Genomic DNA, 21,863 nt, shown 5'->3' with positions numbered 1-21,863 from the left:
CAGAATAGGTTATTCATCTTTACTGGTTCAAAAAAATCCTCTGTCTCAAACAGTGATAGATATTTTCCTGAACTTCCAAGAATTGCTAATAATTACGCTAAAATGAGTAACATTCATAATTTTGTAAACATTATGTGTGATGAGAGCCTTGGTCTTGAGATAGCATGAGCTCATCGGAAGTAAGTTTAGTTGCTTCATTGCTATTTTTTTTAATCTGCTTTTAACATTAATATTAAACATTGATAAATATTTAAGAATTTGAAACATATTACAGGAAAATTGCCTGAGAGGACGGATGCCAACAAGAGGACTCCAAGTGTTATATTTATTAAATGCATTTATAGAATGAGACTTGTAAGTTTTACTTAGCATAAAATTTGGTAAACCCAGATCTTCAGATTACTGTTGATGTTATTGGCTCTGGTATTAGTGAACAGAAGCACACTGTGCAATACTTTGAAATCTTTCAGATACATTAAGTCCCTGTAACTTTCACAGTCGTGTTCATTGCCTGTCTTAGTCACCAGGGCCGATTTCAGAATTGGGAAAATGCTTTTGTTTTGCTTAAACCTGATGTTGTACAGCTCTGATCTGAAGTCAGCCCCCACTGCTACCTCTCATAAAGAAACTCTGCTTTTCATCGTGCCTTTCCTGCTGGAGAAACATAAACCCATTCAGGGTGCAGGAATGACTGATGTGGGTCTCTGACTTGATGTCCTCAGCAGCTCATTTGTCCTGCTTCCCTCGGCGGAGGCCACTACCCTTCAGGAGCATTGCAGCGTTAGGATTGATGTAGATATTAGCACAGCTCCAAAAAAGTTGAGTCTATGACTTGGTAAGTCATGTAAAAAAACTGGGTTTGGCGTGCGTTTAACGGAAGGGAATTTCCCATTCATGATCGGGGAGTGTTTTGCTTCTCAGCAAGGAGACAAGTTCGGTGCCTTCGGGTGCAGCGTTAGAGGGGACTGGGAGATGGGCTCCTCTTCTACCTGCTGGAGACAGCCCTCTTCAACGAGACTGCAAAGAGGCTGACCTTTTAACAGTATTCCCTGTCTTAGTGGGAATGTCAGCCAGGAAAAACTGGTTTGATGCCTCCTGGATGTCAGTGTTATCAGTTTAATAGCTCAAAGAGGCCGTGTTGAGCAGCCACGTCATATTTATAACTGCCTTACTCAGCTGTTGCAGAAGAGAAAGCCCTTTGAGTCGGATGCAGACCATGCCAGCCTGCTGTGGGCCAGCAGCCACAGGGCTGTGTTTGCCTGGGTAGGGATCCCAGTGCGTGTGGGGTGTTCAGAATGAACAAACCCGTTGGCCTGATACATCGCTTCCCAACTTAAAAATAAAATTTCTCTTTTTTTTTTGTCAACTTTCTTATTTAAATCTTTGTACTTTGCATTCGTGGACTTGGGGTTAATTTTAGTAAAATTTCTCCTTTGCTTTTGAATCTTGTTTGTAGTAACACAACATAAAAATTGTGATTAGGTCATTAACCAGAAAAAACCTGGTGCTCATCTGCAGGTGATCAGATGACATCAGAGGCCTGGTTTTAATTTGTGGGTAGTTCTGATTGTAACTAAAAGAGACTCGCTCCTTTTGTGGAATTGGCTGGCTATTTCCCCACATCTGGAGCTGATGAAGTCTTTGAGACCACATCAGTTGTGTTTTGCCGCAAGAACCCTTTGATCTGAAAAATCTAGACTGGCACAAGTGCAGCTTCATAACATTGCAGCTATGTTTTTGCAAGCTATAGTTAAGATACCAAAACAAGCAGGAACTGTATGAAGTTGTGTGTCTGTGCTATAGGACTTTCATGTAGCTGTTCGGAAGGGCCTCTTTTACGTTTATATAATTCCTAACATTTTTATTATGTTAATGGCTTGTACATTTGTGTCTGTGAATTATATGTTTGTAGGAGTTTTTGAGTTTTATTCCCTTTTTAAGGTAGTGTTTCATCACTTTTTATAAATCTCCCATTGTAGGTGACTTCGCATTAATCAGTACATCTCCATGGCAGAGCTAAATGTCATAAAGCTTTGTTTCCACTGCTGTCCTGTGACAGTGATAGATTATCCATCAGCTATAGCATATGCTGTGTTATTCTGCACAACAGAGAACTTGTAAATTAAGCCCAGTTTTGCCTAATATGTTTGCAGTCTTATGAGTGCAAGTATTTACAATTTGACAGAGTGACATTTCTGTTAAAATATGTCTCAGGCATGGAATATACATGCATTCATCATATAGAGTAAATACATATGTACTGAGAACATTGCTCAGAACGTATTGTCATTCTGTCACTCAGGCCTGGGAATCATCTCTATTATACATTTATTCCATAAACTGAAAAATTTTGAGTAAAATATTGAACGAAAGCTTTCTGAAAAACCTTTTTTCCTAATAATTTTTCATTTGTTTTGATGAAGAAACACTGTTAAACAAGCATGCAGCTGAAAGTTGTGAGCTTTCCACTGAGTCCTGCTCAGGTGTGTGGTTACCTGGCGTGGCTCACACACACCCTGTGACAGCAGTACCTGGCTCAGTCCCTGTGCCCATTCCTCCCCCGGGTTTGTGCAGTGGGGCGGCTGCACAGCCAGTGGTGCCCGAGTGGGTCCCTGCGATGCCAGAGACACATCCCGGCCGTTTGTCCCGACAGCGGCCGGCTGGGAAGGCGCTGGGAGCGGGAGGAGGGTATTGGTATGCAAATGGGCAGGACTTGCCCACTTCACTTTCTGAATATCCGTATCAGAACAGTCACCCTCCGGGAGCACAATGGGCCTTTTTTAGGGAACTTAGGCTGTTTTGTTGGCTGGCTTGGTTTCCTTGGCCCTTCTCTCGCTTGGTAAACAACATCCCGGAGAGACAAGGGAGGGATGTGAATGCCGTGCGAATCTGTGTGTGCTGTGTGTGCGTAGGGAGGGATCAGAATATCCGCTCGTGAATTTTAGGGCCTAAGTGCACTTTGTAAGTTGCATTATGTAAGCGTTAAAGTTTTAAAATTATTCTTCATATATGCATTTATGAAGTCATGTATATTTAACAAGTGAACAGTTAAAAATGCCACAATTTTTACTTTGTAGCAAAAAGATGCTCCAGTTTCAATGCTATGTGTTTATATTCTTTGCTGCCATCTATGTTAAATTGCTTTTTTAAAATGCAGTTTATCTTTCAATACACACTAATTATTGCACTGTTTGTTATGAAGAAAGAGCATTAATTAGAACAACTGACTATGGGTAGAGCCCTTGACTCTGAATACTGGCCTTGCTAATTTGACTTAACTTACTCCTGAATATACTTTATATTTCTTCTTAGAGCTGCTGCAGTGAAACACTTCTAATCATTGTGCTTACTTGGCGTCTTACAGTTTTTAACTTGAAAAGAAAATTCATTGTTTGCAAGTTAAGAATGGCCACTCCACTGTGGTGTTACATTGAAAACACAATGATGCCACTTTTCTTTAATGCTAGGCCAGTGTGAAAATTACGTGCTCGATGTTGCAGTTCCAAGGTTATTCCTCATGCATGTATTTCTGATGACCATCCAAAGGCGTGCAAGCTTCTGAATGGATGATACAAGGGTTGCATTAAAACCTCTCCATTTGTCACTGGATGTTCTTTTTCTTTCCGATTGTTGGGATGCCAGCTAATTAAATATTCAAACAGGCATACAGTTGTTTTAAAATAAAATTTGTTTGGGGCCCAGTTGTTTTATCTTGCTTTTTTATCTTGAGCAACAAGTCTGTGCGAGTCGTGCACTTAGAAAGCAAAATCAGCATTCAGCTTTTATCAGGCCACCTGGCTGAGTTGGCACACCAGAAAGTGTGTTGTTAGGATCATTCTACTGTAGTTCCTCTGTACTGTGGCAACTTGCTAAAAAGCAAATAAAACAAGGGCAACAAATGCTGTGGCTTGCTACACTGTTCTTTTTTTATTTGTGCTTTCTATCTATGTCTGTATGCTGTTATGGTTTATTTCAAGCATGACACCCAGTTATTACTAACCTGCTTTTATTGCTCTCCAATATTTAGGTGTATGCACCATCCCCGAGTTCTGATGATTTCAACAGAGAATCTCCAAGTTACCCATCTCCTAAGCCACCAAGCAGTATGTTTGCTAGCACTTTCTTTATGCAAGGTGGGTAAAACGACTTGAAATATACGGGTGGGTGTCACTTGTCTTTTAGGCAGAGCTCTGCCGTCACTGTTCTACAATGAGGATGTATAAAGGGAGCATATTGTACTAGAGCCTGTGATTAAGTTTTATATACTTTTAAAACAGTTAGATAAAGGCAACTGTGTATTGATGTAAAGTTCTTCTCATGACATTACTTGCTGACTGAAATTTAAAGGGATTATGCACCAGGCCAGATGGACAGAATTCCCATCCTTTGATTTGTAGGGGCTTCAGAGCAGCACACTGGAGTGATAGAGAAAAATGAGGTGGGGGCTTCTTGACTGTTCTGGAATTTGACTGTACAATATCAGCTAACAGTCTGAAGTTCTCAAATGCGTGTATATGCAGCATGCCAGAAAACAGGAGGTTGCACTGAGCAGAACAAGAGCAGAATCCATTTCCTCAGCCTCACGTCACACTGAGTTTGTGCTGCAGCCTGAGAGGGCTTGGAGCACATGGAAAGCTGAGTCTCTGAGTGCAGGAATTCACAGAGCACTTCACTTTGTGCTACAGAGGGAAAACTGCATTGAACACCCAGACTGAGGCTTATGTAATGTAGTCATTTCAGCTACTTAGATTTGCTATTATGAAATGTTTTTAATTTTTGTGGTGCTAGAGTATTTTAGACTATAAGTTGCTTATTTTAGGTAAATCGATGTTTTGTACTGCATGTTTATGAGTTCTGTGTAGCCAAACTTCTTACTCCTCCACCTCCTTTTTTATTATTTCTTTCAGTCTGGAATTTTTATCAACACTCTTGATTTAAATCTGGCCTTACTGAAGGTCTGTGTAATTAGTAGAAGTGCTTGGTATTTTCTCAGCTGTGGTTGGATTATATTTCAGTTATAAAGCCTCTGTTGTTTTTCTGTTTTTTCTTTTAATAAATATAGCTACAGTGTGATGGCATGAAAATAGAAATTGCAGTGTAAACTGGTCACCATTTCCCTGCTGATGTTAGTCCCAGTAGCTGAATACTGTATTTGTTTAAAATAATTTTGTAAAGGAAAAGAGAAATTGTGACTTTTCTTCATTAAATGTATTCTTCTTGTTTTCTTTTTTATTAAAAATATTTTTAAAAAAGATGGGACCCACAATTCTTCTGACCTCTGGAGTTCATCCAATGGCATGAGCCAGCCTGGCTATGGTGGGATGCTGGGAGGTTCCTCTTCCCACATGTCCCAGTCTGGCAGTTACGGCAGCCTGCACACACATGACCGTTTGGTAAGACACACAGCACAGATAAATCTGTTTATACTTGGTATGGGGATCTAACTTAGAAGAATTAACTTCTTGTTTGCTGCTCTGTATGTCACTTAAAAAAACGCAGTTGTTGGAAATCTCAAACTTTGTGTTTTAGATTTTATGTCCTTTTAGTTACATTGGTTGTATAAATAAAAATCTGTGGTGGTGTAGTGTTCTGTTAAGAAGATGGATGAGTCCCTTTCTTCTGTAATAAAGAGCTGGGTGTTGTGTATTTGGTATCTTAAAATAGGACTTCTTAATTTCTGATGTGTGTTTCTCTTCTCTGCAGAGCTATCCCCCGCATTCAGTCTCACCTACAGATATAAATGCCAGTCTTCCTCCAATGTCCAGCTTCCATCGTGGCAGTACCAGCAGTTCACCTTATGTAGCTGCCTCACACACTCCACCTGTCAATGGATCAGACAATATTCTGGGTAAAAAGTTCTTCTTGCCCTTTTTATTTTCAAATATGGAAATGAAATTTAGGGCTGTATGACACACAAAATTAGTAAGATATCATTTATGGCATGCTTGTAGATCAAGGAAAATTCACCACCCTGATGTTTCTGTCCTCTCACGATGGCCAAGATCAGGCACGGTGTTTCTCAGTCTGCCTAAGACTTGCTGGTTTCCTTGCTTTCACAGGCAAGCCTGTGCTCAGGGATTGCATCCATCTTGCTTAAAGCAGTTCTCCTTCTGCAGTTCGGTGCACGTGCCCATAGAGGTAGTTATGGTGTTAAAGGTTCCAGAGTTGCTGTGTCACCAAAGCCCTGCGCCGGAGAAAGGCAGGAAGGCTGGTCCTTTGGAGAGCTTGATAAAGCGCATCGTAAATTCCTCTCTTAACTGTTTTAGAGATTATTGAGTAGCCAGGATGGTGGCTGGTTTAGTCTCTTCCATGCTCTCCTAGGGAGCATGGAATTACAGGCTATGGGCTGGTCAGCTGGGCCTTGCACAGACCCATGTCTCAAGATACAGCTGTAGAAACTAAATGCGTATGGATGCCCCTTGTTGGTTCGATATGATTTGCGCTTAGGGGGACTATCTTGGCCTTGATTTGGGAACATATTTTACACTAAGATCCTTCAGCAGAACCCAGTTGATGAATGTGCATGGGAAATTCAGGCTGAAAAATCCAAGTTCACCACAAACTCGAAATAGCAAGTGTTGCATTATTTGGATTTCTGATGTGAATTGCTTACATTCACATTAAATACATTTTTTTTTGCTTTAGAAGTTGATAATTGGAGAAAGAGGATTTGCTTTTAAAGGATCTGTCTCCTACAGTAAAGCAGATATTTTGGAGGATTCAGTTCCTCTCTGTTTCCAATTGGCAGGGCTTCAGACTTCCTCTTGGCTTAATGGTGTGTGGAGCGAAAGGGCACGCAAAGCTGCTGACATGCAGCTGAGAGCAGGGATGACAGAAAGTGTGGTGCACAAGAGCTTTTCAGGGACATTTTAAAATAAAGATGAGAGTATAACATGGGGAACTAGAGCAGGGGGAGCAAGGAGACACACAAGGAACTATTCGCTGAATTTGGCTTTAAGAATTAATTAAACATGCAGCACTTTAGTGATAACAGTTTAGGAATAAGCTGCAATAATGTAATTTTCTGATTTTGATTTTTCTTTTCACATTTCATTAAAATTAGACTGTGATCCTAGAAAATAATTTGTCTTTTTTTAACTGCTTTCACTTGTTGGTCCCTAAGTTATCACACTGATACTGTGTTTGACTTTAAAGAGGAGAGCATCTAAATGTAAATCTAATTGTTTTAATTAAATTTTTTAGTCTAATGAGAACTGATTCTATTGACACTGACTTCCTCAGAAAATCCATTTAAAAAGTGGCTGCTCAACTCTGTATGATGAATAAAATAATAAAAGTAAATAAAATTTCAGCTTTAAAAATAAGTGTTGGGTTTGCTTTCCACATTACAGGAAACAGAGGAAATGGTGCTGGAAGCTCCCAGACAGGTGATGCACTTGGAAAGGCATTGGCATCTGTAAGTAGCAGTTAGAATATTCCGATCTGATACACGTTTTATGGTCACTGCATCCATTATTTATGTGTCACTGATTTTATCATATCAATTCAGGAATTTTTATGTATGAAGCTAAAACAATGTACTATGATACAATTCCATATACTAGAAAAATGTCTTTTTAAAAACAAGTGAAAAATGCTTTTATTTGTAGAAGACTCATTTAGACTTTTTTTTTCTTTAGGTGATTGAAAGTTTAGGACAGGTACAGATTAAAAAGCTGGTTAGACAAAGTAAAAGATAATCATAAAAAGTTAAGGGTTTTTTTTAAATTTTTTTCTGTAGTGTTCTAGTTAACGTCAAATATTTTTAACATTACTGTTAGAGCAGATCCTGCCTCAAGGTTTAAAATGTTTTCTCAGAGGCCTTATAAAACTGAGGTTTTGAATGCTCTGTTGTATAGCTGTAATTTATGGAACAGTTTTTAAAATGTTGTATATGCATAAATTTAAACTCTTAACTCTTGTTGGAATAATGTAAAACATGGCAAGTATCTTCAGTTTCCTCTAAGGTCTGTTTCCATATGTATGCATGCAGCAATTATTTCTTCATTAATACAATCAAACCTTTTAGAAAAGATTAGCAGAAATTTCAGTTGGAAATGGTGGCTGGGAAAACACTTTGCATTTCTTGTATGGAGCAAAGAGGGAGACTGGGTCTGATGTAAAGGGTAGAAATGAGTACCTTGCAGCCCTAAATGACCGTTCCTATGTTGGGTTCTGCATCCCTCACCTCATACCAGCGAATGCAAATGTACATATTGATGCAGATCCTGTTCCCCTTGCATCCCTCAGAGGGTCATATGTTAGAAGATTACCAGATCTGATAATGTCTGTAATGTCCATATTGGGGAGGAGAACTCTGACCTGCCGGCTTTGAGGAGAAAAACGTCCCTGTTGCTTTCGGGGATTCAGCAAGTAGATAACAATTCTGGAGTCCAGAGGGCAGTTAACACTCTTCTTTCTGTTTGAGACCTGTCAGAAACGAATAGGGATCATTTTGACTCCTAGAAATAGCAGTGCTTACATACTCCAGGCTGTTCGTTGCTGTGCAGATGTATTTGGGTGTCTGCTGTCCTGCAGCCAGAACAAAATTTCATTGAGAATCTGACACACTGGCCAGTTAGACCAACAGGACTTCGTGACATTTTGCACTGCTCTTCTTTTCTAAATGATTTGCTCATCCTTTCAGGTATTTTTGTCCAAGTCACTAGCTGAGAAAGCCAGGCTGATGTTTTGAGGAAAACCTCTAAATATGTTGCGAGTGGAAGTCAGGGCAGAAATGTTTAATCTAACTGGTGGGTGGGCTCTGGTTGTCATAGAAACTTGTTTCTGTCATCCCGTGTTGTTGCTTGGCAGGAGCAGCCAGGTCATTCCATAAATCATTTCTGTCATAGCTGATGGTGATGCATTCCATCTGCTCTATCAGTGCATGCCATAGTCTGCACACTTCAAATCCCTCGCCTCATCCATCTGCTTCCCCCGCACCACGCGCACCCAGCTCACTCCGAGGTTTGTTCGGCAGGAGCACGGCCAGGGCTGCAGGGAGGAGGGACATGGTCCTCCTGCAGGTGAAGCTGCCACTCGTCAATTTGGATGGCTAGGAAATCAGGAATATTTTTCTCTTTGAACAAAGTTTTATTTAAATACTGCATTTTTCTTGCCTTTTTTTCCCCCCCAAAATGACTCTATATTCCTTTCTGTTGGATTTTAAATGCGGCTGCAACTGTTGAGAGGAATTTCTAGTTCTAAAATTCTGTCGATGTACATCTGACAATAGACCTTTCATGTGCGAAACATCAGAGGATACGACATTTGTTCTTCAGTTTAGGTATTAAAGACCATACAGAATAGTATGTGATTAAACATGTAAGGCCAGATAATACATTTGCAAAGGTTCTTTTATTTTAGGTTTAAGCCTGGATAATTGTGGTCTTAATCTCAGGGTAGGCAAGAAAGAGAATTGTACATGAAAGTATTTACACAAAGTTCCCAAAGCCCTGTGGATTATGCATTAGTTTGGATAATGAACTAGTATAGATAGAAAGGAAAGAAAATCTGGGTATTCGTGCCATTTCTAATGTGTTTCCCTGAACATTTGCCAAACAATAACCCTTTAAGATTGTGCCCATGGAGGGTTATATGGCAGGAGAAACATCTGGTTTATTTCATTGCCTAATGCCAAATCAAAACACTTGGTCTTTAATTTAGAGGAGATCAAACAGGAGGGCTGTTTAACTTTGTTGATTATATCAGACCTCTTTGTGATAACTTATGTTTTGATTCCTACCTCAGCACTGGGGTAAAGGCCTTTGTACCGTCTCGGTAGTTAAATAGCCACTGGTCCCTTCACAAAAGAAAAGAAAATGTAGGGAAGTTGACTTCTAAAAGTAATTCATGAATTAAGTTTCTTTGTTGCTTTAGACTCAATAACATTAACATAACAAAGCCTAACTGAAATGTACACTGTAGTGTTTAAAAAATTGGACTAACAGCTCTGAGGTTTGGCTCTGCAGGCTCTCAATTGTGCAGCTTTTGTCTAAGAGCCTTTTCATTAGACCCTGGCATATTGGCACCCCGCTGATTGGAATGGACCATGACTGATAGGAGGAGGAGTCTCATTTGTTGCAGTAAAATGAGTCATGTTACCGTTTAAGCCTGGCAGAAGGTGTCAGGGTTGTTCATCATTGGTCATTTAACAGCACAGTGGCCAGGGACTGCATGCAGAATGAATCTGACCTCGTGTTCGCGTCGTGGCTTTGCTGTACTATAGACTTGCCTTCTTATAAAGTGCAGCAAAACAAAACTGGCAGGTACAGTGGTGGAAAACAAGCAGTTTCAAAGCAGACTTCATGGCCTTTCTTTGGTGTTATTTTAATTTCCTGTATCTTATCTGTCTGGAACTTTCTACAGTTATTCTACTGACACCCAAGACTTATTTTTATACTCATGTACAATGCATAAATTTCCTCCCCTAGTCCGAGGTGGTTCGTTATTCTAAATATATTTTCTTTCGAGCATGTATGAAAAGGAGGAGGCATTTCTATTAGGGAACTGATGGTCTGTGCTAATGGAAAAATATGATAGACCAGGAAGGAGCACGTGGTCTATCGAGTCCTGGTTTTGTCAGTTCAAAAAAGACAATATGGAACTTCATAATGAAGTCCCGGTTTATTGTCAGCTAAATGCTGAAATGTCATATTGTCTATGTGAAGAGACAGCAACCACACTGACAGTGAAGATTTTTTTGACTACCATCTGATGAATAACAAATCCTGGTCTCTGCTCAAGTAAAACAGGTTTGAACCCACGACCTACAAAAATATGTTCTAAAGTCCATAGTCAGACTCTAAATCTATTCAATTCCCTTCATAAAATGAATTTTCCCAAGGTCTTGAGATTTTAATTTTTAGTTAAAGCTTTAAGCATTGTCTTCTGTTTTTATCAATAGTTCTTAATTTCATTAGTAGCAAGGAAAGAATTGTTGCAAGTTGAAGTCTAGTATCTCAAAGGGCCAGTTGATACAGAAATAGGAGAGAAAAATGTTACATGCTTCAGTACATTGCAAGAGGCACAAAATTTCAGGTGTTCTTTTGTTTGTTGGGTACCAATAATGTGAACTTGAATGCTTTCTTGGTATTTTCTGGTTTGAAGAATTAATTATTAGAAGATAACGTGTTGACTGCTAAAATCTTTTTTCTGTAAAGTTTAGGAAGTCATTATTCATTGGCATTTTCCCGAAGTTTTGTTTGATATTATTATCTGTGTACTATGAGCTCTTACTTGTATCGTTCCCCTTCAGTGACAGAAAGGCTGTAATTTCTACTGCTGTTAAATTAGAAGGAAGGTCAGTTATACTTGTGTTGCTATTAAATACAGGCTGGGCTTATTTGGACAGCTGCTTGAAAATGAAAGTACTCTGGACATTTTTAGAGCCCTGAGTAATAAAGCAGAGCTGTGATTGAAGGGTCAAATTGGGTTTTTTATCAATCCAGAATCAAGAGTGACAATTAAAACATGAAAAGGAATCCTAAGAGCACTTTTCCCCCTCTGTGTATTATAACATATACTGATACACAATCTCTTTTGTCTGTTGTTAGATTTATTCTCCTGATCATACCAGCAGTAGTTTCCCATCGAATCCATCAACACCAGTTGGATCACCATCGCCTCTTACAGGTATAGACCAGCCATGTGTCAATAACTTGTTTGTTGTTTTGCAAGCAACCTGTTTGGAGTCACAGTGAAATCAGCACTAGCTTCCTTGCATAATTACTTGTATATTTTGTTTATTTTTTCATATAGATTTATAAATCCCGATTTTTCAGTATTTTGTTATAGGCATTCACTTAAATCCTGGCAACTGGCTTTGAAAATGAGCATATTAAAATAATGTTTAAAGGATTTTCTATCACAGCTCTAAAGATGTCTGTGCAGATCCGCAGCATTTGAGAGACATAAGAGTGATTTGATGGGGTTGTTTTTCTTTTTTAAAGCTATATGTTAAAACTCTGCAGCAGCTCTCGGTGACAAACGCAGCAGATGTGTGTTCCCTCTAATGAAAATATAGTAGGCTATGAGACTATCCAATTTTACACAAGTTAGCTTTTCATTCATATCTTTCATGAATGCTTTCATTCTATGGGAGAAGAATTTCTGGCATTTTTCAAAATAACTGCTCTGTGTTGCAGCCACCTCTGTCACCTGTGCTTTGTGTGTTTGCACAGTGAATGTGGGAAGGAGCATTCCAGTGTGGAGATGAACTGTGGGCAGCTGCCTCCAGCTATTAGTGGGTAGTGCAGCTTTCACAGACACTGTGGCCTCAGCTGTCTAGTAAAAGTTGAACAGCTGTTCTCCATATAGAGAGGACTGTGAAAGCTCCATTGACTTAAATTTGTTGTTTAACAAAGAACTAGAATTACAAGCGAGATGATGTAACTTTAACCCTGTTCTTTCCTATAGTGCAATTTGTTAAATTATTTAACGTTTACACAACAGTCTGTTTCCCCATTCTCTGCTGTTCAATATATCCCTGCAGGCTCCTGGCCATTGGTCACTTCTTTGCAAGAGTGTTTTGCTTTTTGTAAAACAGTAACATTTACTTAAAGCAAAAAGGGTACAGAATGAGCTTAGCTGTACCCTGTTTAATTTAGAGGAATAAATTAGTAAAGGTATAACATGCAAAATGCAGTCATAATCATATGTATGGGAATATGCATATCTGTCTGTGCAATGTCACTGAAAAGTTTCATCATTAATACTTCACTCCTGTTTAAGGGACTCTGTTCTGGTTTTCTGTGGACATAATGGATTAATGAATATCTGACATGGCTTACCTTAGCAGCTGCTTTGGGCATTTCTTTGCTATTACTGAATAATCCATGTTGAATTGAGTAATGATAGGATTAATGGGATTTTTGATTTAATGATTACAGTTGACAAAAAGTGTTTTGTGTATTCTGTTGTACTGAAAAGGCAGATCAGACCAGAAAATTATTATTATTTTCTTTTTAACATCAAAGCAAATATTGAAAATATTTTATGGCTGGAAGAAATAAGTTCTGACATTTCAAAGTATTTAAAATTTTAAAGATCACAAAGAGGGTTTTTTTCAAGAGTTCTCTGATTAGATACAATACCTCATTTTGTAAGCATGAAAGCACTAGCTGATTTCTGGCTTTAGAATAGAAATTTGAGGTCCCTAAAATTAGTGTTTTCCCTTTGCTGTCATTGCCTTTGCCTGTTGCAACCTGTATCAAATGTAAAACTCTCCAAAATTTGCAGCCCGATTTGTGTTCCTTATTGTGGGTTCTCGGGGCGAAGACAGTGGGTATAAGCAACTAACATTGAAATCCTTCTCAGGCTCAAACTTAGCATCTGCTTCACATTTATACCCTCCCACCCCCTTTAATTTCAGTGATATAGAATTTATCAAGCCTTTGGTAAATTGCTCCAGTAGTTAATTACCTTCATTTATGAATCTGGACTTTTATCTTTATTCCCAGATGAGTCACTAAGAACACAGTGAAGCACAATGTGAAGTAATTACTACTGCATTTATTGCTATTTATACTCCTGGTAGCCATTTTCTGTCTTGACCCAAAAAGTTATTGCAGATAAAATAAATGCTTTATGTGTACTAAAATGATATATTTTGAAGCATTTTAGCCTTCGTTGTCATTTTTCCCTTTTGCAGTTAGGTATTTGTTTAGTTAGCATTCTTAGTGTGGTAGATTTGACTAAGTCCTAACTTACCCTTCCTTTATTTGTAAATTACAGTAGGAGTGCTCCATTTGCCAGGGAAAGCATTGAGAGACAGTAAAGTCATGAGATGTTGGAGTTCATGACTGAACTGCTGGGCTTTTGGATTGCTGAATGAGGATTAATGACGTTTTTTAATTCAGTTAAGTAAAAGCCTGGTGAACAACTTGATGAAAACCCCCAAGTATTATGAGACAATAGTGTGTCTCTCATCTTCCCTGCCCTCATTTAATTTCTAATTTTATATAAACATGCCCAGAGCTGAGCTTCTTGCATAGTTTTTAATGATTGTATATATGCATGTGAAGTTCATATAGGGATCTGAATGGTGGGAGCCTTGGTATTTTAAGAATCCTTCTCCCACGATCAGAGAAGGGTTTGGTGGGTTCTGAGGATGCAAAGCCAGCCCTGCGTGGCTCCAAGTGTGTGTTTGAAAGGGGAGCCGGAGGATTAGTGTTGGGGAGACTCGGAGTAAGAACAATACTGCAGTGATTGCTGTCGGTGACCCCTGTAAATCCCAACACTTGCCTGGCTGATTTGTGTTTTTCATGCTGCTGTTGGTGCTGCACTAAAAGCTGCAGTTGTTAATTGCAGGCCTTGTGGTGCCAGGATGCTTTTTAACATAATTGGTGGATTTCATGCACAAACTTCTGGGAGGGGGAGTGGAGTGAGGCAAGCAGGAAATCGGTGCCATCTGGCAACCTGTGCAGTCATGGTGACAGTGCCACCGCTCGGAGAGCCTGGCGGGGCCGGAGGTGTGATGAGGAGGCAGGTTTGGCTGCGCTGGGGGCAGGTTATTGTGCTGGGCAGGTTTGGCTGCACCAGGCAGGTTATTGCACTGGGGAGGTTTAACTGAACCGACAGGTTTGGCTGTGCTGTGTTCCATGGAGGAGTTGGGTATTCCCTCCCGTCCTTCTGTCTCCTCTGTGAGCCGTCCCACTTGGACTTCTGCTCTGTGCTTAAGCTACAGAAATAGTACCCTTGTCCATGTAAGAACCCCAAACAGACGTGTCAGAGGAGCTGCACAGCCCCCCAGGCCATGGCCATGGCTGCCCTGATGGCTGCCCCGCTGCTGTGCCCACCTGGGCTGTGTAGGCAGCGCCCTCGGGGCTGGCGCACTGAGCACTCCTGACCATGGTCTTCGTTCAAAATGCAGTTTGGACCAAATAAAAATTTGAAGTTATGCTGAGCCAAAATACTCTAAGGTTGTTTCATGAATGCTTTGCAAAATAAGTGGGGCTCCAAGCGTTATTCCCAAGTTTGGGAATTAAAGTAACACAGAGGGAAACTACAGATCCAGACGCAGAGTAGCTGTGTGGAGTGAAAATTGGTCATTATGAACTTACTGAATTCTTTGTATTTTGAAAGAGAATTCCACCACAATTATGGCAGCTCTGCACTTTTATGAAATAGGAGATTTTTATTATTATTTTTTAATTAGAAAGGAAATATTTAGGTATTTTAATAGCTATGCAAGCTGTGCTCTTTTTGTTAAATAAAACCTTGTCTTGAAAGGTAACTACTTGCAGCTCTCTGAACAAAGGAACTGTAATGTTATTAAAGCTTTTCCCAGTTTTCCAGACGTACAGCTCTGGCTGTTATTGAAAGAACAAGCCCACAGGCTCTTCCTTTAATGAGCTGCTTTGGATTGTATGTCCATAATTTATTAATGTAATTGCTTTATTATTACATTTGTATGGCTGAAAGGAAGCTGTCTCTAATGGCCATAGAATTTCATGTAGTATCTTTATAAAAGATGCATTATTAGTTGGTGAGAAAAATGCATGTTGTACTACTTCAGGCTTTGTGTTAAAAGTACTGCTTTATTAGTTATTGCATCTCACATCTAATTATTTTGAAAATTTACATGGTAATTAAGTATACTTACATCAGACTGGAATGGATATGTATTTGAATTTTCAGTGTGTATGTAATAGGATATAATTGTCAACTTGTTGTACAATCTTTAGCTGCTGTTTTACCTTAAATATATCTGAAATAGCAAATGGAAATAGGTGTATTTTTACTTTCTAAACTTGAAATCCTTTATGATCTAAAATGGTGTAGTGTACAACTAAACAAGATAAAGAAAGCTTTTAGATCTAGTTTTAAATTTTCTTGTTCAGTAGAGAGGTGTCATAAAAATGCTTTTCCAGTTACTCTTTATGTAGTGTCTATTTGATTTTTTTAAAATATTTTTGTTGTATATCTTGCCACTGTTAAAGGTACGCCTCCGTGCACTGAATAGAGCCTGGAGGGGAATTCAGCAGGTTTTTCTGGTGGCACAGGCAGAGGGCAGGTATTTCAGATACAGTGTGTCTGCTTAGACCCCTTTGTAATGTTGAAGTGCTCTGAAGATGTCACCGCTTTGTCACTGACAATGTGTCTCACCCTACAGATGCCAGAATATGAAAATTGTCTCTCGGTAAGGCAGAATGAAGGAATTTGTCCTCCTTTGCATACACATATGTTAGCTTACCTTTATGCAGACTATCTTGGGTTTAATTATGTTGAGATACACTGTGTCTCTGCTCCCACCTCTGCTGTGTAAATCTGTGAACTAACCTAGACAATTTTGACAGGTGCCAGTCAGTGGTCCAGGAGTGGAGGACAAGCCCCCTCATCTCCCAACTATGAAAACTCTCTACACTCCTTGGTAAGAATTGTTGAAAGCAACATAGTACTTTTTGCTTAAGAGTTGAAGGCTTGGTTTTGTATAAATCCTGCATATCATTAAAGGAAACAGTAGGATAGCATTACAAATGAATTCTTTGCTAACAAATGGCCTGTTCAGTTGAACAATATAAGACGTGCAGGGTGTGTCTTTCACCATCTGTTCCTTGGGCATCAGGCTTCTGTGCCGAGGACAGCTGGTGCTAAAGCGCTGTTATGAGATTCTGGTACCTTTTCACAAATCCATGGCTAATTCTTATCTAAAGTTCAGTCTGGAGAAAGATAAAGACTTCATGCCTCCGCATTTGCTTGTCCTTCCCCCTCTCTCTCTCTAATGGTTGTCTCTTGGGCTTGTTATTAAAGTATTAATACATTGTATTTGTATTTGTTGTTGGGGAATGTTCATTAATGAAACACTTTACAGAAAAACACACAGGCAATAATCTACAGCATTGTAAATTTTCTTCTTTTGAGGATCCAGCAGAGGATTTCAGTTACTGACTTCCTTCTTATGTTTCCAATGCAGCATCGGGAAGGAAGGGGGAAAATTTAAGGGAAGGTGTTGATGACCTCCTTAATATTTTTAGTTTTCACAGATGTAATTTCTTTTTTTCTGTCTAACAAAAATAAAACATAAGTTAAGTCAGATTTCTTTTCTTCAATGTTTTGGCAATTAAATATAATTGTATGTACATCTTAGAATCCTAACGTAACTGCAGTGTTAAATATTAGCCTTTTCTTACCTTAATATAATCAGATCTCTGTTGCATTAACTTGACTAACAATGTATTGCTGACATGCACATCAGCTGTTTCCTCACCTCTTTTTTGAATTAATCTTAACCTGTGCTTTGCTTCCTGTTCTGTCTTGACTTTGCCAGAAAAATCGAGTTGAACAGCAACTTCACGAGCATTTGCAAGATGCAATGTCCTTCTTAAAGGATGTCTGTGAGGTACTATTTCGCTTTAGATGGGGCCTTCTTGTGTTTCAATTAACGCTTCCTTTGGATTCCCCATTAAAAACTTAGAGTAGTGTGTGACCCATCTTCTGACTTCAACATCCTGCAATTTCAGTTTCCAGAGAGCTGCAGGGTCAGAATTGGTTTTGCTTTGGGGTTTTTTTTTGTCTTTCTTTTAAAGGAAAGTAATTTTAAGACAGACTTTTCTGCGGTAACATAAAGAACTCATTTTTATTTCTGAAATATCAAATTTGTTTGAAGATATTTTAAAAAATGGTAACATAAGGTTTTGTCCAGTTTTTTTGTAATGCAGGTGCTCAAAAAGCCACTGCCTCTCTTAATCGTTTGCAACGTGGTAGGGCTGATTCTGTGATCATTCTGCCCTGCCATTATATAGCTTATTTTGTAGTAGTTCCTTTTTTCTTGTTCATGCCATGTGACAGCAGCTGAGTAACATTAACCTTATAATAAGCTTCACTTTTAAAGCTGCCACCTATTTGTGGAATGAATGCTATCTTGAGCAAAATCTCCAGATAATATTTTCTTTTCCCTGTTTGTTTGTAGTGCTGGTAGGTGCTCTCAAAGTCTTTTGATACTACTTTGATCCTACATTTCATCTTCTATCTTTAATATCTGTGAGGTAGAGTCTGTTACAGCATCAGGAGCCTGCAGATTGGTTCAGTAATGCCTGCCCTGTCCCTCTTCTTCCCAACAGCAGTCCCGGATGGAGGATCGCTTGGACAGACTTGATGATGCCATCCATGTTCTACGAAATCACGCTGTGGGGCCTTCAACAAGCCTGTCAGGTGGCCATGGAGACATACACAGTTTATTGGGACCATCCCACAATGGGCCAATTGGAAGCCTGAACTCAAACTATGGAGCATCCAGCCTTGTAACAGCCAACAGACAAGCATCCATGGTAATGATGTTTTAAATCATATTTATGCAAAGCAATTAACAGCTGATGCATTTAAGTTGTCACAGAGCCTAGTGAGTTAAAACTGGGCTGCAAGACTAATATTTATCAGGAAGAAACCACTCGAGGTTCTAGTGGAGGAAAAGATGGCAGACAGCTTGCACCTGCTATGGGTTTCCAATTAGACTGTTGGAGTGGGGGTGGACAGAAGTGAGGGGGAGGAAAAAGATGGGAAAACTTAGACTTTGGCCTGGTCAGTGGCCCATAAAATCCTGCTGTGACCATATGCAGAAAGCTGAAACTTTCTGCTGAGAGCGTTTCAGCTTATACATGCATTTTTTCCAGATGTGTAATAATTGGCAGAACCATTTTCTCCTTGAAATGGTGAATAGGGAGATTGAATGGGAAAAGCAGTCAAGAAGGACTGAATTTCAAGTGTTCTGGTCTGGAAAAGCTGTTTATTGTAAATTGGAGCTAGTCTTCAATAGCAGATGCTGGCAGAGGACTGGGAGGAAGCTGTTGGAATGTGGAACCATAGTGTGCGCAGGCTCAAAATTGAAACTTTTTGTATAAATGAAAAGGAGTTTGAACACAGCTGTAGTGTAAGTAACTATGGAAAGGAAACAACTTTTAGATTAATCCCCAAGAAGAGTGAAATAATTCAATCCATCTCTTTTAGTTTCTTTAAAAATGTGAACTGTTGTGAAAAAATGCAGTTGAGCTTTTTATAGATCAGAAATATGCTAAAAGCATTACACAGTAAACGAATCTATTTGTAGCATTGCTCACTTCCCTTTTTCTTCCTTTTCATTCCTCCCTTCTCAAAAATGCTTAAAGGAAAAAGAGCTTTTAAAAACATGCTTGTTTTAGTGGTGCCATGTGTTTGCATGTTTACAGCATAATTTTAAAGACCAGTTACATGCTGTGAAATTTTCTGTTATAAAACAGATTCACAGCTGGGTACTGTGTGATCAAGGCAAAATTTCACCTATCATCAAAATAATTAGGTACCCCAATTGCTGAAGGGTTTGTATTCTATAAAACAGAATTAGTTCCAGGCTCTCCCATTTGCACGTCACACATCCATTTATATTAATTTCAGGACCACTGCAGTAAACATCAAAAAGAACTGGGTGCTTTTTTCCATGAGCTGTGTGTGTTTGGAGGCTGTGGGGGAGGGGGTGCTTTCCAAATGCACAGCCGACTTTAGGTTTCTATACAAGTTCACAGTTACTTTTAGTAATAAAGGAAGTGATGCATAAGCACTGTAGAATTTTTTCTTAATACTGGCTGAGTTTTTTATATTTAAAGAATGCTGTTAAACTTCTCCCATCTTCTGGGATAGACTGAAATTTAGTCATGCTAAAGAAAACTTTTGTTTCCCTTTGTCTTAATGGTGTGGGGGGTGCAGTGAGTGACTGCAACTGCAGTGACGAACTTGTTCTCTGACCTGGGGAACCTTCTGATTCTGCTCAGCCAGACACTGTCAAATGCAGATAGAACCAAAATGGACATAAAAATCTCAGTTTCTCTTTTAACTAAGCTATGATAAATATTTTATCAACTCATTTTTTGTTAAAATAGTTGACAGTGGAAAATGTCTCTCCACAGTGGACAATGGTTCCTTGATTTTCTCTAGTTTAATGTAGTTGTGTGACTCGAGTGTAATATAGACTTGGTTTGTCATCTGATTATTTGACTGACAGATGCTTGCTGTGTGTTAAAAATAAACTTAGTCAAAATGAAAACATACTGGATTGTACACTTCATCCTCACTGGATGTAACAAGCCTGCGGATCAGTTTTGGCTTGAAAAGTGAGTCAGCTAAAGAATTTCTTGGATTAACCTTAATTTTGTTACATCAGAATAATTGGCTCCAACAGAAGGCATCCTGTTGTGGCCTTGCCCAGTCCCCAAAGAGTGCCCTTTGACATCATTTGCAATCGCAGGAACTCAGCATGACTTAGGCTGGAGCCCTGAAACATGTCCAGAGCAGGGGTTGGCACATCTGGCTGCAGTGCAGACTGAGTGGGTTATTAGAGATGGCTGCATTGCAGTAATGCCCCTGAGTATGAGGGGTAATTCTTCTTCAAAACTCAATTAATTTCAAACTACTACTTAAACTATTATGTTGAGGTGTTTTTCAATAGTAAATGTGAGAGAGCAGAGAATTTGACACAACCTTAAACTGTAAGATTTAGACTTAATTCAGGATTTAAATACTACTGTACTTTAGATGACCTCCAGTAAATTTTAAGAAAATAATGAGTATTGGGCTAACATAGTGAGAAATGTCAACACTGATAAAGGTGATTACGTATGATTACCTATTTTTGATGTTTTGTTTGACATAGGGTCAAGAAATGTTCGTTGGAATTCAGCACTAAATGAAACTTCCTTGTTGAGGGAGGGTGGGATCTTTACACAAAACATTTTTGCTCTTTTTTTAAAAAAAGGGAAAAAAATAAATTTAATTTCCCTTGAAGATGATGATCTTGGCAGAAGGAGCTAGGAAATGAGTAATTTAACTCCTTTTTATGTAATTAGTGTAACCAGGCATGGTTTTATTTTAACATTTGCTTAATTTTTGAGCCAGATTTATTTTACAACTCTAGTTGACTTCATTTCCTGCTTGCTCTGAATGGTCTTGTTTTCTTTTTAGCTGGGCTGGCCATTAGACTTATTCAAATAGATTTTTAATATCTCAAACTCATCAAATATTTGCTAACTGGCCTTTGAAGTTGATTTGTATTTTATTTCATGTATTATTGAAAAGTTAAGAAGTAATACTTTTTGTTCTTATTCAAGCTGCTTTTTATTTGTCATTGTAATACAATGGAAAAAAGAACAGCCTGAACTGATTAAAAATAAATAAATAAAAGGCCTGGAAACTTAGTTATGGATGAAACTCAATCCTTAAGTCACAAGGGTTTTTCAGGTATAACAGGAATGTCAGACAGTTGGTGGTGTCCCTTTGTGCCCTGTGCCTGCAGAGCACGAAGGGGCAGTGGCAACAGCTCTGCCAACACCACCAGCCTCTGCTCCTGCTCAAACCCTCCCAGCGCTGGTATTTGTGCCCCCACCAAACAACTTGGAGTTGTCTGAAGTATAAAAATCTTGATTCCAAAGCCCTTTTCATGGTTTTAATTATGCACACCTTAGTTAAGATGGTGTTAATGGCAAATCGACCAGCTTGAAAAGTGCGCGTTTCAGAGACTCAGAGCTGGACCAGCGTTTTTATTTTCCAGTTCTCTAAAAGCTTTCATTGCCAAGTGCTCAAAATGAATAATCAGACTGAAGTGTGAGGTGCAGAACCGATGTGAACTGGACAAAGGTTATGCTTTCCCCACGTGTCACTCTTCGGTTCTCCTGCACACAGTCGTGTGTCATCAGTGCCCATGATTTGTCTAGTTTCTATTTAGTTGCCTAAAACACTTCACTGGTTTTCTGGTTCCAGATCCCAAATGTTGCCACTTAAATCAACCGAAATACATTCTGTACTCTAATTTATTTATTTATTTGCATTTGCAAGCCTGATCGGGGCTGCAGATTTGTCTTTTGTACAAGTCTTTCCCGAAATGCTTCAAAACGAGCGCA

General features: G+C 39.1%; 1 protein-coding gene across 11 annotated transcripts in view; it reads left to right on the top strand.

Moving 5' to 3' along the window:
• The window catches only part of TCF12 (transcription factor 12), a 161,543-nt gene that overhangs the window by 127,339 nt on the left and 12,341 nt on the right, over positions 1-21,863 (top strand). For 5 of the 11 annotated variants that reach the window (XM_071568372.1, XM_071568368.1, XM_071568369.1 and 2 more), the window contains 8 exons: positions 4,028-4,133; positions 5,254-5,393; positions 5,704-5,848; positions 7,353-7,417; positions 11,556-11,634; positions 16,299-16,372; positions 17,270-17,341; positions 18,063-18,269. In XM_071568372.1, the coding sequence (XP_071424473.1) occupies positions 4,028-4,133; positions 5,254-5,393; positions 5,704-5,848; positions 7,353-7,417; positions 11,556-11,634; positions 16,299-16,372; positions 17,270-17,341; positions 18,063-18,269 (888 nt within the window). The remainder of the gene's footprint in view (positions 1-4,027; positions 4,134-5,253; positions 5,394-5,703; positions 5,849-7,352; positions 7,418-11,555; positions 11,635-16,298; positions 16,373-17,269; positions 17,342-18,062; positions 18,270-21,863) is intronic. The other 6 variants (XM_071568375.1, XM_071568373.1, XM_071568379.1 and 3 more) reach the window with 3 other exon arrangements.

Source organism: Pithys albifrons, chromosome 13 (genome assembly GCF_047495875.1).
Source record: "Pithys albifrons albifrons isolate INPA30051 chromosome 13, PitAlb_v1, whole genome shotgun sequence".
Taxonomy (NCBI): domain Eukaryota; kingdom Metazoa; phylum Chordata; class Aves; order Passeriformes; family Thamnophilidae; genus Pithys; species Pithys albifrons.
Note: the sequence above shows the minus strand (reverse complement) of the source record. Positions and strands in the feature narration are given on the sequence as shown.